Source organism: Amblyomma maculatum, chromosome 1 (assembly GCF_055883805.1).
Source record: "Amblyomma maculatum isolate TAMU_Amacu chromosome 1, ASM5588380v1, whole genome shotgun sequence".
Lineage (NCBI taxonomy): Eukaryota > Metazoa > Arthropoda > Arachnida > Ixodida > Ixodidae > Amblyomma > Amblyomma maculatum.
Window position 1 is genome coordinate 167958162 of NC_139344.1, and position 16390 is coordinate 167974551.

The window sequence follows — 16390 nt, forward strand, 5'->3', positions numbered from 1 at the left end:
TAACTGTCAAACTAATGGGTAAGGTTGCATTCGTCCCGATGGTTGGGGGTCAGTTTTTTTTTTTTTTTTTTTCTGCTGTCGGTAGTCTTCCTCCACCGGGTTGCTGTTTCTTCTTCGCCAGGTTGGTTAGACGACGATATTTTTCCCTGTGCGCTAACTCACTGAGCATCGCACAGGGGCGGCTCGCTAACAGGTGCAAGGACAGGTTCACACAGAGGGTAACAAAAGCAAAACATTTGCATATTGATTCACGCATTATCCTCCCGCATAAACAGGAAACGTTTTAAAGCTATAACAAGCTTTAGTATACGACTTATGTCTTCTTAATATTGAAAAGGTTGAAATGCACGGGTTTCAGCGGTTGATTTCATCCATTTTTCCAGGGTTATTTCACAGACATGTCGCAGTGTGCTAACTACAGCGAACTGAAAGCAACAAAATTCGGAATTCCGCAAGGAAACACAAATGACCTACTGCTCTTCGATATGTCTCTGAACTGGGTTTTTAGAAAGTTATGTTAACCCGTCCAATATGCAGATGACATGGCACTCGCCCTAGATTTCGCCAGACTTTGATGTCTGGCGCATAAAACGTTCGACAAGACGTACCTAAGGTAATAGACTGGCCGGCTTCCATATATTTTAAGACTTTATTTTAATATTTTAATAGATTTTAATAGAAACTAGTCACTTGTTTCACATCTCTGCCATTGTAATTCGTGCACTTGCTGTCCACGCCATGTGAACCCGTGGTGAAGTACCCCAGAATAATGTTTAAATAATCATGTGCAATATATTTATAGCAGGCTTCGAGCTGCAAAGGGAATATCCCGCATCATGGCCGCAGAGCTCCGTGGAGAGCCCCTTTCTATAACCGGCGAGAATGCGAAGCGAGTGCGAAAGATGGAGTTAGCCTTGCGTCGTCTGCTACGGCGCTTTCCTGGCGCTTGCCTTGCGGAGGTGGAATATCTAGAATGCGAAAGCTGAACTAAAATTGTAAACTGCATATTACTCTCTGATATCACTTGCAAAAAAAAAAAGGGGGGGGGGGGGGGGCAGAACGAGAGCAAGAAAATGGCTACACAGTATGAAAGAGGACTGAACAAGGGTAAAGGGGCAGCCTCAGTCCGCTAGGACGTTGGCTAAGCTCGCGAGCTGAGGCTTCCTCTCAACCCTTGCTCATATAAGTTTTTTCAAAATATATATAATTATCGATTTTTCGGACGCAATTTACTTCTTTTACATTTACTTTTCGACGATTTCCTGCCCTCAACCTGACATTCTCCTGTTGCTGCTGTGGGGTGATCATAATGAGAAAGACTAAGCAACCCACCAGGGCGTCCGGCTTTGTGCTGTGTTGCGTCGCGGTCACATTCAGTCATTACTTTTATGCGATAGCATTTATTGCTTCATGATTCGTGTTACCAGAAAGCTTGACAAGTGTGAACTGAAAACGTCCTTTTGTGCCTTTCAATCAACCAGAGAATAATTAAATGAATCACTGATAATTAATCATTTGAAGATTTTAGTCTCAATGTCATGGTTAGTCAGTTATCCATTGTCATAGTTAGTCTAGTTAGTACTAATTAGTCTGACTATGACTATGACTTACTAACCATGAGAATTACTATGACTTACAAACCATGAGAATTACTATGACTTACAAACCATGAGAATTACTGATTATGACTAACCATGAGAATGACGAACCATGATTATCCATAACTCATGACTGACTAAACATGATTATCAATATGACAAGCCATGACTACGACTGCCTAACCATGACTGTGCCTAATCCACGACTGACGAACAAAGAATATTACTGTGACTATGATTGCCCATAATTATGACTGCCCATGACTGACTGACATTGCTATTCAGTCATAATTGGTTGGTCATAGTCATCTTAATAATCATTTAAGGGTTATTAATAGTCGTAGTTTGTCATAGTCACAGTTGGGGTTTAGGGTTACTCTGTCATATTTAGTACTAATGATGGTTAGTCAGCCATTTTCATATACTACTTATGACTAACCATGACTATTACAATGAATAACTACGACTAACTATGCCTAATTAAATGCAATTATGATTATTCCCGCGATTGATCCATTATTATCGATCTCTGGGTGATTGACAGGTACGAATGACTTTCTGCGCACGCGTTCTGGTAGCGCTTCATAGTCCACTGTCTGACCACATAAAGCCTGAGGCAATGAATGTAATCGCATAAAAAAGACTGGGCGAGTGTGACCGCGACGCAACAAAGCAGAAAGCCGGGATAACGCCCTGATGGGTTGCTCAGTATCTTCCATTAAAATCGCTCCTTGCCCTCCTTTATATATATATATATATATATATATATATATATATATATATATATATATATATATATATATATATATATATATATATATATATATATATATATATATATATATATATAAATAGTAAAACGCAGTTTATAATGTTCGGCTGTCGCGTTCTAGATATTCCATCTCCGCATGCAAAGCGCCCAGAGAAGCACCGTAGCAGACGACGCAAAGCTGACTCCACGCTGCGGCCATGCCGCGGGATGTTCCCTTTAACAGTGAATCTTACTGTGCAACCTAGGGTATTAAACAACGACGTATTTAAGACGAACCCTATATAAGGCTTTGGCTGAATCAGTTATTAGCTATGGTATTACATGATATGGCCCTTGTTCGGATTCCAATGTAGAAGCTATAAATCGCATAAAGAGTAGTAAACGGTATAACTTGGGTAATACTTTGCAGCAGTTTCATGAGAAGGAACAGTGCAATAGGCCTGGTATATTGGAAATGCAGGAAATATTTTACTATGCTGTACTGACGCGTTAATTACTTTACAAATGCTTGCAAAGTACCTGTTATGAAGACCGTTGAGCTGAGGAAGGCCAAAAATATATCAAGCCATGGGGCTTTACAAATTATGGCAAAAATGTGAGGAAATATTGCGTGCCACAGGTATTTAATGAACTTGGAGGAGAGTAGCAATGTTTTAAAAAAAAAAGGCAAAATCAACTAGAAAATGTCATATTTAGACCAATCGCTGACGGTCGCCTTCATGTTGAATGTCCTTTGAATATATATATATATATATATATATATATATATATATATATATATATATATATATATATATATATATATATATATATATATATATATATATATATATATATATATATATATATATATATATATATCATGTCACTGGCTTTACATACTGCTCATATAAAGCAAACATATATAGTTGTTTTTCTTTTCTTTTTGTAATGTAACCTTATCGGTCATGTCTCCGTTGTTTATACTATTGCACACTTCTAAATATCTATTGATGCACTTTCATTATTTTTTGGAGAATTTTTGTACACTTTTTTTTATTCCTCGAGCTGCCTGGACAACCAACAAGCATTCTATGCTTAGGTTGAAACAGCAAATGAAACTTGTGACACAACAAAACGTTAAAAGTTTTGACTTCATTTGATGTAGATTGTTATTGCTTATACCGCTCAGTAAAAACTCCATCCTCCCTTTTTTTGTTTTTTTCCTTGTCGCACGTAGGACCGAGCAAGCCAAAATTGCAGGCTGGGGCTACGCTTCGCCCACAAATACATTACTCGGCTTGCTGTTCACTTCCGGTTTTCGCGCGCGCTGCACCGCTATGGCTGGACTGAGAAGTGTGCGCTGCCCCCAGCATGGCGGAGTCCCTACGTATCTACTGCCGCCTATTACGTCTAATAAAACGTTATTCGGCGAGGCAATGACAGTCCCACGATAGCACGCTAGCCATACGACATCGTAATGCTAGACTCGCGCAAGAAAAAGGCAGCGTGAGTCGTCGGGAGCCGTGGAAATGATTTAAGATATGTCTATCTGCTCGCTTTTGAAGACCTGTAAGCAGCACGAGTGCTCAATAGCCTGTACATAATATACACATTTCGTAGCCGCTTCCAGGACCGTTTCATGGTCTTTTTGTTACAGCGCTGTATCTGACCCTTTTAGTATACTTGATTCTATGTTTGACTGCTGTATGACCCCTGTTTTTTTTCTATGTCTATCAGTTATATAGTGGAGTCTCCTAAGTGGCTCCTGACGGCTGGAAAGTACGAAGAAGCCGAAGAAGCCATCAGGAAAATATCGAAGATAAACGGCCTCCCGGAGTTGAATGCAGAAGGATTTGCTACACTGAAGGCTTATTACACAGAGGTAACGGTGATCACACAACCATATTTCTTGCATCCTGTTGACGGAACTGTAGCACGTAAAGCAAGACGTAGCATTGTGATAGCTTAAATTTAACTGCCCTCCGACACTGCTTCTGTGTTGATGAGGGACAATGAACACAGTGCTGCACGCTTGAACCCGTGCTGTCGATTTACCTCCGATTCATGCTCGACCTTGTTTCCAGCTATCTTTAACAATGCCAAACGTACAATTGCAGGGCTGTGCTGTCTGAAGTTGGACTGCATGCCGGATTAGTGCCGAATATCTCACCACTACTGATCACACTGGTAGCGCCACCACGCGGCTGAACTGTATTGTCGGCCAGTTGTCTGGCCTTAATCGCGTTGAGAACTGGCGGCTTAGTCATCCTGCCCCTTACTACTTTGTAAGCACATCTCAGTAAAGCTTTTCCGAGTCTACAATTTGTCTGTGACAATATTTTCCCATTGGTGTACTGGTTTAAATGCATTGCTTAGGTGTAGCCCTCTTGTGTAAAGCCGTAGTATGTGCTTGGAATTTCTCCTGTGCGAAGTAAGGCGATCGACGGCGCAATCAAATGCTTTTAAGACATATTTGGCTCATCACATTGCAGAATCTTCTATGCGTATTTTTCACAAGGTTGCATTGCACGATTCATTTGGAATCATATTGCTATGAAAATAGTAATCGGGAACACTCAGCATAGAGGACTCAACTGACTAGTGCGCAGTGCTACAGCTGCATATTTATCGGTATGCAGTGATTTGGGCCTACGCACGCTCTCTGCGTTTATATAGCGCCTCTCCATTCACTTCAGAGCTTTAACTCAGTTTATCTGAATGTGTGCACTTTACCGCTTGCTTTCAGTGTGAAGTTAGCGCGGACGTTAGTGCGATTTCAAGTCGGCTTACACCTACTGGCATGAGCTGAACGATGTGTATATCTGTGTTCTTCAGCAACATAGGACCGAAGAAGCGAACAGCGGCACTGGATTTGTGGTCCTTTGCAAGTCTAAAAAGATGGTCGTGTTCACTTTGACCAACGCCGTCTTCCAGTAAGTGCACGGCTTTTCTTTTTTTTTTTTTTTTTTTTGTAGTTTAGCGCTCGCTAATCCCCTATGCGTTGAAAGTAAAACCGGGTAGGCAGCAAGATAAAATGTGGCAAAGGCTAGATGGCTACCTTGTTACACTAGCTGGATTCAGTCTTGCAGAACGAGGTTAAAGGACGTGTTATTCAGTCAGATGCACGTTTAGGGCAAAATGTAAACAACGGGATAGTTTCTTGCTCCTTGTAGTTCACTGTTCAGCTGGAAACTTTGCTGCTATCGACCACCATGGCTCGTTAGCTTATACTGCGCACAAGAGCACATTTTCAGGCGGACACTCAGTACTAGTGGAATTGTAATTGTACATTATTATTGCATATAACTTGCTGGAGACTGATTTAAATGTCTCGCGAAATCGTTTGACGATCCTTGCTGCTTGAAACTGCGACAGCCGCCTTTAAATATTACATTTTACTATTGCAGTTGCCGTTTATTGCATTCATAGCGTAGCTTTGACTGCAATACGCGATGATGCGCTGCATGAAACTTGCCCAGCTACAGCGCTACCTTCGCCGAAGTGTATTCGAACCCTATACTTTGCGGAAGGAATCACCTCCGGGTAGCGCAGCTCCATGTGGATAAAAGATACCGTAAACTTACGCGCCAGGAGTTGTTATGAACGAACTGCATGGTCTGGTTGTAACATATTATTCTGCACGTTGCTACGCAAGGCTTTTCCTTAGTGACGATCAATTTTATTAGTTTTAGCACGCTTCGTGCTTGGCTGTATAAACGGCATCGAGACGATGCGCTTAAGATCAGAAACAAATAGGTGCTTTTGAGGCCTCTAAGCTAAAATCTGCTAGTTTGTGAGTACAGCGTGTATTACTGCATCCTTCTTCAACGATCGTTTTCTGTCGCGCTATTTTAAATCCTACGGTGGAAAAAAAAAATGCCACATTTTATTGGTTCTTGTTAATTTTTCGTGACAGATTTACGAAATAAAAAAAAATGCAAATGTATAAAGGTCGGAAGCCAGCTAAGTAAGCTTTAACAACATGGTCTTTCAATGTTTTCTGACCTGTTATCACAATTTATCTGCAAAATCCAGGTTTTGAGATAAAAGTTTAACGAAACTTTGGGCTATACAACTCATCTGCTTGTTTAATAGGGAATAAGCTGAAGAATATCGACTCTAGCGCGAGCACTTATCTGGCTAGAAAGCGGTTACCATGGTTACATGCGCCATTGTGTGAAACAGTCCGGCCAACCGTTCACAGCGCAGGAGGTATAAAATCGTTCCAAAATTGTATGGAAGTCGAAATGAGACAAATTCCAAAGATACCCTCAATAGCCTTTGAAAAAACAGCCGCAGAGTCGAGAAAATTGGCCCAAGTAGGAATCCAACTGCGGCGCGGCCGCCAATGTTTTGGTCTGGTTCATCGGGCCGTGTTCGCCATCTGAACTAAATTCATGATGAGGAAGCACCATCATGACGTCATTGCTGCACGAACGCCGCTGAATAACCAATTTGTAGCGTACCGAGACGTGTGTCACGCTGGCGGGGGCGGCCATTCAAGCTCTATACGTACGAACAGTAATTAAGAGAGCAACAAAAAACGCGACAAATAGCGCCGTTGTTGTCCTCTTCCCTTCCTTGTCATGCTTTTTTGTTGCGCTCTTGTATTACTGTTCGTCATGGCAACTCGCCCAATCAGACGTTCTTCTATATGCACGCTTTGCTGCTTTTACGACAGCGTCAAAAAGACAAATTAAAGGAGGGAAAATTAGTGTAGTTTTCTGGCTTGAAGGCAGAAAATGCAGCTTGTTCAAGTGCAATGCGAAAGCATTTCGGAGCTGGCGCTAGCATTCATCGCTGGCCTGCTAAAGATAGTCAACGGGCCCGGTAGGGAACGAGCTTATTGCGGAGCAATCACATTTATGTGGACGTTCAAACCTGGTGATGCTTAGCAAGGTATCGGGCCGTCCTAACTTCGCCTATACAGATAATATTATCCGTGGAAGTTTTTTCGGTTGAGGCTTTCCGTTATGAGTCGTTCATTACCAGTTAGTCTAACAATATTTGATCGAATGCTACTATTTGTGAATAGCAGCGCGTGTTGAGCAATTATAAGCACGCAGGTAGAATTCGTAGAATTGATAGACGGCACTGTACTTGTCGGCAGGCTCGGCACAGCTATTGTGCGCTACCAATTGGCTTTGGACACTGATCTGCTGCCGCTGAACCCGTATTTGAACTTCGTTGTCGGCGGTGGCATCGAGGCGGTGAGCGGATTACTGAGCTACGGGATCTTGCGGTACTTGCCCCGCAAGCTGTCGACCATCTGCTTTCTGCTTTTCACCACGGCCGCCTACGCTATTCACGCCTGCGTGCCCTCAGGTCTGTATCCATTTGTGGTTTTAGTTCCGAAAGCTAACGTTACTAAGGTAGTTGAATTTTGACACCATTAGCTGTTTTGCTTTTTTTGCGGTGACATCTTGTTTACGAGCGGCTGGCGAAAGTCGTGTGAACTGTAGACGCTTGATCGGGAATGCCAGTTGTATTGCTGCTGTCTACGGACATACTTGGCTGACCTACTGTTACAGGAGCGCTAGCTCACTTCCTTGATCTTGTTCCGTGAACTATCTGCCCAAAGGTCTGCGGGAAATTATTATAGCTTTATGCCCAGTTCGTAGAGATCAGATGATTCTCTACCTGGACACCTAACAGACTCCTGCGCCGCCGCGCTTCTCCTGCGTACTTGGATGAAGGCATCGAGCTCAGCCTTCAGCTCAGAGGGCGCCACTGGACGCTCGTGTATCTGCTGATCGCTCAGCGACAACTTCAAGTAATGGATGTGAGGAGTTACCTTCGTGCATCTCCGCTGGCGCGTAAAACACGCTCTTCTAATAGAGCATCATTATAGCTTTGTCTCTACTCCCATTCACTAAAAGGATGCCAAAACACCACGTGTCGTGCTTTGATATTTAATATACACGCTTATAAACGCTGTGTGAAGGAATTCCTGTGAGAACATAGTTCCCCTTGTCTTTCTCGTTCTTTGGTGGGAAGAAATTGTACTCAGTCCTTTGCGCTGGTAGCTTGAAAAGCTAGAGCTGCATGCATAAATGGGGTTAAGATTGGCCAGTGCACGCTTGCAAGTCAGTGGAAGCAGCCGTAGTGCCTCTGGAAAGCCTGTGTACCTGCAGCAAACAGTTTACTCCTAAAGAGAAGAGCGAAGAATGTGCATGGAATGCTTGGCGTGCATTAAACATGGTAGGGTGAGATAGTTGCCGAATCACTTGCCCACTTTTAGTAAAGCTGAAATTGGAGCGAGTTGACATGCATTCATATTTTGGAACAGCGCAATAATTATTGCGCTTTTATTTATTATACTAGGGAAGTAATCATACTGGGGAACAGCGCATCCCAGCGCTGTTCTCCAGTATGATTACTTTTCCCCACTGGATTTTAAACGCGTTGGCGTTACAAGCCTCACCGTGAAAAGCCCGCGTATGCCATAGTGTTGAACACACGCCAGCAACAACGAATGGCAAATGGCACTGTGAAGATGGGCACTGAAGCTGCACTTGTGGCAGAATGGCGGGGGACTACGGCGGGTAGCTGATTAGGAAACAATATTCATGTCTTGCTCAGTAACACTAACGAAGAATGGCAGAGCAAAGACCGAATGCTAATTATCACCGTACAAAAATTAAGAACTCCCGTAGTTTTTATTTGATGTTAATTCCAAATGCAGCGACAACGGTCAAAATAGTAGCTTGTTAATCTGACAGAGGTTGGCTGTTTTTTGCAATCTTTGTCGTAAAGGGCAAAATGCTCTCAGTTAAATGTTTATTACGTATACAAGTCGCATACTGGTACAAAATGAAGTCGCATATACATGTGCAATAATTTGAGTTTATTAGTGGTGTACTTTTTCCCATAACCTGTCAGCACGTCTTCTCACCAGTTTTGCGCTGCGTTTAATACCTTGCCATATTTAAAGCTTATTATTGTAATAAATTCGCGGATTTTATATATTTTTTGTAGTTTACTGTCCACCCTTTACTGAATTTGTTGGTGGCACTGCCTTGAGACTGATTGCTCTTAGCAGTTGGTGGCAAAATGATCGAGTTAACTGCATTGCCTTGGGAAGTTCTCGAAACGAATGGCGATAAGTGCAGTGACAATGTGACAAATGAGTGTGCCTCGTCCAGAGCACGGCCTGGCCGAGACGGTGATGATGCTTGTGGGCCGGCTGTTCATCGGCAACGCGATCAACATCAACATAATCTACCTCAGCGAGATGTTTCCCACAGGCGCCCGAGCGCTGGCCATCGGGTTCGCCCAGACAATGTTCGGTATCGGCGCCGCCATCCAACCGCTCATCAACCATCCCGTAAGTTTTCTGCACGGGCTCAAATTTCTTCGTCTGCGTTCCTCGCTCGTGTATTCGAACCTCGCAACAATGACAGCTAATTGGCGCAGCGGAGGCAAGTCTGTAGGAATATTTTTGTCATATTTTGCAACCACAATTGGACAAAATATCAGTTTTACTGCTGAGATCTTCTTTTAGAAGGGCCCACTAAACGTCTAATTCTGTTTTTGAATTCGCCGTTATGTTGCATACCGCCAGTGTCATGGTTTGAAGTGCACTATAATGGTTTTGTTTGGCATTGTTAAATGTCACGCAAGAAATTGAGAAACGGTCATCTTACGTGAATAAAGGGCGTATGTTATACATGCTTGTAATGGAACAGTCACAGGTGAGACGGGCATAAAACGTTCAACACGCTCTGGAAGCCTTGACTGCGCTACATTAAGTATCAAGAACTTTCCAAATATCTTCCTTGATGAAAGATTTAGTTTGACTTCGTTTCTGTGGAATTTCGACAGCATAACTTTCACATATCTACAAATGCAAGCTGTAATGTGTTGCAACTGTTCCTTCTCACCACTGTGTTTCACTCCCTGCAGCTGTTTCACGTTTATCAAGAATGTCGCCTTCGAGCACGCCGCGGCTGTTTGCCTCTGTCCAGAGAATAGGTTTATGATAGGCTTTCCTCTGCTGCTTTGTATATACAGAGGCAACGGGTCAGTCTAGCTGTCCATGACAGCTTTGCCTGACAGCTCCTCCGTCCCTGTCGAGGCAGAAATTACATACAGGCTTCTCGGCTCATATCGCTTTCGCCCCATTACATTATTTTTTTAATAATGCAATCGGCCCCTGATGGTCACTCGTTTGTTTGCTCGTACAATTACTAAACTTTCGCATTTTTAGGATTTTTTTTCTTATTTGGTTGATCACATTGTATACGTTTACCCCGCATTTTGTGTTTAAAATGTCCCCTCCTGCTATGGTGCCGGATATAGCTGCAGTATGTAAAAATAAGTTATGTGCGCTGTATGGATATTTAGCAGCGGTTATTTCTGTTAAACCGATTCTAATGCGAAAGCAAGAGCTTTTTCGTTTTATTTTAACTGAGTGTAATTGCTATTTTGACACGACACTTGCGTGATACAAACTTTGTGTGGCTCAACATGCAAGGATGCTGATCGGGATGGCTGACAGCCCTGCTTGTGAACGATGTGGCGTTGATGAAACGATTGAGCACCTCCTTTGTGATTGCCCTGTTTTTGAAACTGAACGACTTAAGCTGCGTACTGCATTGGATCGTCTGGACGCTCACCCCTTAACGGAAGGGAAGAACCATGGCCACAAAAGTCATCTGCGCTTGTGGGGTTTAAAGGGGGAACGGTCTTCCGCCCCGCTCCTACTCCGCAGGTGCAACGTCCTCGCTGACGACCCGCGGAGGGAACAAAGGGGGACGGGGACGACACATCGTTAATACTCCAATGCTATTTATTGCACTTGCAAATAATACAGAGCATGCCGGCTAGCTATACATCAACAAGGTATTCCTTGGAAGGGCAAGGCTACGTAAGGACTTTTGACTCACCGGCTGGGGAATGGGGGTGCGACTTCGGCGGCGGACATTTGCACGCGCCTTGAATATGGCGGCCGGGATCTCCCGTGCGCGCCGCATTCTTCGGACAAAGCCGTACCACGGCGTTTGCCGCGGGAGGCGGCGAGAGCGTGCGGTATTTACCGGTCGCTTCGCCGTTGGGAACCAGAAGATGGGCGGTCGTGCACGACGGGTCCTCCCGTGTGCGCAGCGTACTCCGTGCCCGCTATCCCCCGGCATTTGCCGGGAGAGGCGGCGGGAGACGATCGCTCTCGTTGCCGGCTGGATCCAGAATCTCCCTCTCGTCTTCTCGCGGGAACCCGCGTAGACGTCTTGGTGGCGCACCCATCGCTGGTCTCCTTCCTCCAAGGGGAGGTATTTACCTCCTCTCCCAGCCGGCGCTGCCATGAAGCTCGTTGGGGTGATGGTTGTCGGTCGCGGCGAAGGGGGAGGAAACTGGTTTTCCACATCCCTCCCTCCTTTAATGTTCACCTATGGTTGTCGAGAGCTGCTCCTTGGACGCCATCCGAGAGGTAAACACCAGGCTTAGCAGGGCGATCCAAACGTTGGTGTCATCCGACGAGCAGCAAGGTGAAGGGGCCCCCGCTGTCCATCGGCAGGTCCCAGAAGCCAGTGTGACGGGAGGGTGTTGTTCCCGCTGGCGCGCCTTTGTTGGCAGGTAGGGGTTGGCCTCCTCTCCCGTCAAGCCGGACTGGTTCCGTGAGACTCCGAGCTTCGGTGATTCACGGCCGCAGGGCAGCAGGCAGGAACGTAAACAATGGCAGCAGGTCCAGGCGGCTTCACTTGATATCTGCACAACCCTCCGGATCTCCAAAAAGGTTGAATAAATTGAGCAAAATGACCATTTGGTAAAATGCGGGCCAATGCGAGTGCCAAACAATTTTATCCGGCACCGCACTGCGTTCCGTTAATCCGAACGAAGCACGGGCATCCGAGGTTCGTTTGCCGGCATAATCTGGTTCCACAAAATTTCCGATTCTCCTTCTCAGCCCAAAAATATCAAGTTCATTTGAAGGAAGTTAGCTTTCTCTAATTCAGCGAGATGTTCGGCTACAGCGAGGTCAATATAAAATAAGCAAAACGCATTTGCGCATGCTGCATGCCACGGTTAGACTGTCCTCCGACGTGCGACAGGCAGCTCCCAAAAAGAGCCTTAAGCCTATTCGCTCTAGCGCTAAGGACAATAGCTAGAACGCAGCGCCGCGAGGATGTGCATCTCCACCAAGGAACCCAGGGTGACCCTACTCGCTCGCTGCCATCCAAAGGCAACTTCTGAGCGAACTGCGCCCACCGCGTCCAGCGGTGTCGGAGCGCCCCGGTGCTTTCCGGCAATCACGGCTGCAATACCAGTCAGCCGATTGCGGCACCTGGCTCCCAGAGCCAAAGAGACAGGAGAGGGAATATTTACAAGTTATAACTATATACAAGAAAAGTAGGGCCACCGTCCCGGCTGAGGCACTCACTTGCTTCCGGCGTGCTGTTCTCCGTGGACGGCTCGGTCTCGCGCTCCATGTACGGACCTCGTGGCTGCACCTCTCGAAGGTCTCAGCACACAAACACACACGAATAAAAAAATGCTCCACACACACACAAATACATGCACGACCATTTGTTCTCGCTGCAACTCCTCCCACCTCGCCGTCAAGAAAGCATATTAGCCTTGCTAGCATAGCGATGTCGGGTCAGGCCTAATGTTAAAAGTCCGGGCAGACACTCCACGCCGTGAACTGACTATCGTCCTTTGTTCCTAGGGAGGGGTAACTAGCTCAAGTGCTTCTGCACGAGAGAACCACGTTGAGGCGCCATTGTGGGGTTTAAAGGGGGAACGGTCTTCCGCCCCGCTCTTACTCCGCAGGTGCAACGTCCTCGCTGGCGACCCGCGGAGGGAACAAAGGGGGACAAGGGACGGGGACGACACATGGTAATACTCCAATGCTATTTATTGCACTTGCAAATAATACAGAGCATGCCGGCTAGCTATACATCAACAAGGTATTCCTCGGAAGGGCAAGGCTACGTAAGGACTTTTGACTCACCGGCTGGGGAATGGGGGTGCGACTTCGGCGGCGGACATTTGCACGCGCCATGAATATGGCGGCCGGGATCTCCCGTGCGCGCTGCATTCTTCGGACAAAGCCGTACCACGGCGTTTGCCGCGGGAGGCGGCGAGAGCGTGCGGTATTTACCGGTCGCTTCGCCGTTGGGAACCAGAAGATGGGCGGTTGTGCACGACGGGTCCTCCCGTGTGCGCAGCGTACTCCGTGCCCGCTATCCCCCGGCATTTGCCGGGAGAGGCGGCGGGAGACGACCGCTCTCGTTGCCGGCTGGATCCAGAATCTACCTCTCGTCTTCTCGCGGGAACCCGCGTAGACGTCTTGGTGGCGCACCCATCGCTGGTCTCCTTCCTCCAAGGGGAGGTATTTACCTCCTCTCCCAGCCGGCGCTGCCATGAAGCTCGTTGGGGTGGTGGTTGTCGGTCGCGGCGAAGGGGGAGGAAACTGGTTTTCCACGCGCTCCAAGCCTACAAGGCACTTCTTCGCTTTTCAAGAGACTAGCCTGATTGACACTGACTTTCGCACCTCCTCTCCTCTTCTACCCTTCCCCTTTAATCCCCCATTCCCCTTCCCCAGTGCAGGGTAGCCGACCGGAATTCATTCTTTCTGGTTAGCATCCTTGCCTTCCACCCTCATTTTCTCCTCCTCCTTCTTGTGTGGCTATGAGTCTGGCGCGCTGCAGTTTGACATGTACGTACAGTCTTTGTCAAAATTATACGGCCCAAGGGTTTTGCTTCTAAGCCTCGTAACGAGGCTCTTTAAGCATATGCAGCGCTCGAAACCTTGTAGACAAAAAATCTTGTTCTCGCACTTTTATATGATTAACTTCATATACCAGTATTGCTTCCAGGAACCCAGTTAGACTTCTTAGAAAGTATATTTTTGACAGACTGTACATGTGGCGCCATCGGGGAGCCGCCGTGTCAAATAGTGGAGGTTGAACAGTAGCCTCCGTGATCAGCTCCGGTGCAACGGCGCGTTTGATCACGGAGGCCACCTGTTTTACCTAATAAGGGACTTTAGTTTTACCCTACATGTAGCGCCATCTGAGAGCCGTCGCGTCAAATGACAGATGTGTAACCCTACTTAAACCTGGTTATAACGAGCGAAAGAACCCTCCGCTGAGGCTCAGTGGTTAAGACGCTCGGCTTCGGAACCCGGGTACTCGAGCCCGATGAGTTCGAATCCGCTCAGCTGGTTTTTGTTTTAGTGTGAAAGCACTAAGTGGTGGTCATGGTCAGTCTCTGGTCATGCTTAGGCTCCACTATAGCTCCACCACTCTGTCAGCTGGCGAAATTTACATGTCGGGGAGACTTGGTTTGAATGACCTGCGCGAAGCCACGAGGTTGTGACTTCACAGAGCAGCTCAGCCAATCAGCGGCGGCACAAACAAGATCGCACAAAATCCTTGGTCGATGGTGATGAGCACATGAGTGCTTTCGCAATAATAGATATAAAGCCCCGCGTTAACCACGCCGTACGAACGCTTCTACAGGGCCTGGGAGCAGTGAGTCTTGTTAGTGATCCCAGTGGGTTTGATCCCCATCCCTAAAGTGCTGCCCAAGTCAGCATCTCCTTCCGACTGCTTCAGACCGACATCGTCGAACTCTGTGAACGGGGGTCTATGTTAGCGCACCAATTTGTCTGCGTTGTTTGCCGTCTTGTCTCAACTTCAGAGCCGACCTCACAAGACCTGATATGCAACTCTTTGCGTCGCCATTGCTACATTTGTAACCTATTATGCTGCTTGGTAATGGCAGTTTCAACATTTTTTTGTTCCTCGTTGCGTGCAGTTCAAGAATCCGACCGGAGATGCCGCCTTATATGCGGTCATTATGCTGATCGCCACGGCAATGGTGTTCGCGTGGCCTGAGACCAAGGGCCGGCCGTTGCCGGATTTTGTGGCAAACATCGAGGCAACGGGCACCTCACGGTCCTCCAGTCCACGTCTCAATATTGAGCTTGCCTCCTTCGAGATGCCCTCCTACGTATTTAACCCGCCAGACGCCCTGCATGGAGCCGGTGTCGTCGCTGCTGCCGTTGCTTCTCCCGCTGGTGCGGCTGTTTCAAGACAGAGCAAGACAGTTCCTGAGCGATAACCGCCTAGGGCTCCTTCTGTATGCAAATAGTGTGACGCAAGCAAAAGCTGAAGGTTGTCTTAGTTTTTCATCTCTTCATTTACCGTATTTTAACTCGTACAACTGTTAGTCACAATTGAGATGCGTAACCTCGGCTGATTGTATGTCCTGGGACACTTTCTTGTCCCCTGATTTGTACATGTCTTCTGGCAACTACGTTCAAGCAATTGGCGAGGAGCTCGCAACTGCGTCTGCCTGCATCGTTTCACTAATGTATGCACTTTTGTTGGTATGTTTTATAAGTGCAGCTTAAAGGACAAATGGATGGAACCTATCGCCGAGTATCAAGTGACATCGCACTGCCATTTTCCTCCACGAACTCCCTTTTAAACTCAAACACGCTGTAATTTTGCCGTTCTGTCATGCATCATGTCGCGTAACTCTGCCATCGATAATTCGATCATTGACATCGCTCTTCGACCATTCAACCAACTGACATACTCATTTCACGAGTCGGTCTCCAACATTGCTTGGACCACCACATTGTAATAAAGTCCTGTGGCCTTTCAGATGTTTTGCTGTCTCGTTTTATTCCGCACGAGGTTGAGTGGTCTTCACCACGCAGTAAATTGACAGTGCATGCTTCAGTAAAGCCCGTCCTGCAACGCAGTGTACATTTTCAATCTGACTCTAAGGTTGTAGGCTCAAATCCTGAAGTAGGTCGCCGCATTTGATGAATCCGAAATGCGAAATTTTAAATGTTCTGCGTAATGTTGACGCACGTATAAAAGCCTCAGGTGCTCGAAACAGATCAGGAACCCTCCAATACGGAGCGTCTCGTAGCTAACTTGACGCTCTGGGACATTACACATATTAGTGTCTTAATGGGTCCGGCGCCTTCCTTCAATACGGCGAAGAGCAATGAAGTCCGCTCTCAAATCAAATGGCTTGAAAGCCAAGGTCGCACATAATGGAGTCATCTGAGGAATTT

The 16390-nt window shown here is 46.3% G+C and overlaps 1 protein-coding gene across 1 annotated transcript in view; it reads left to right on the forward strand.

The window, feature by feature from the left end:
- Positions 1–15968, forward strand: part of LOC146204833 (solute carrier family 22 member 6-like) — a 38381-nt gene extending 22413 nt beyond the window's left edge. Inside the window, exons 6-10 of the mRNA XM_084589548.1 lie at positions 4090–4234; positions 5188–5285; positions 7463–7677; positions 9498–9679; positions 15115–15968. Of these exons, the coding sequence (XP_084445674.1) occupies positions 4090–4234; positions 5188–5285; positions 7463–7677; positions 9498–9679; positions 15115–15420 (946 nt within the window). The 3' untranslated portion in view covers positions 15421–15968. The remainder of the gene's footprint in view (positions 1–4089; positions 4235–5187; positions 5286–7462; positions 7678–9497; positions 9680–15114) is intronic.
- The last annotated feature ends 422 nt before the right edge of the window (positions 15969–16390 follow it).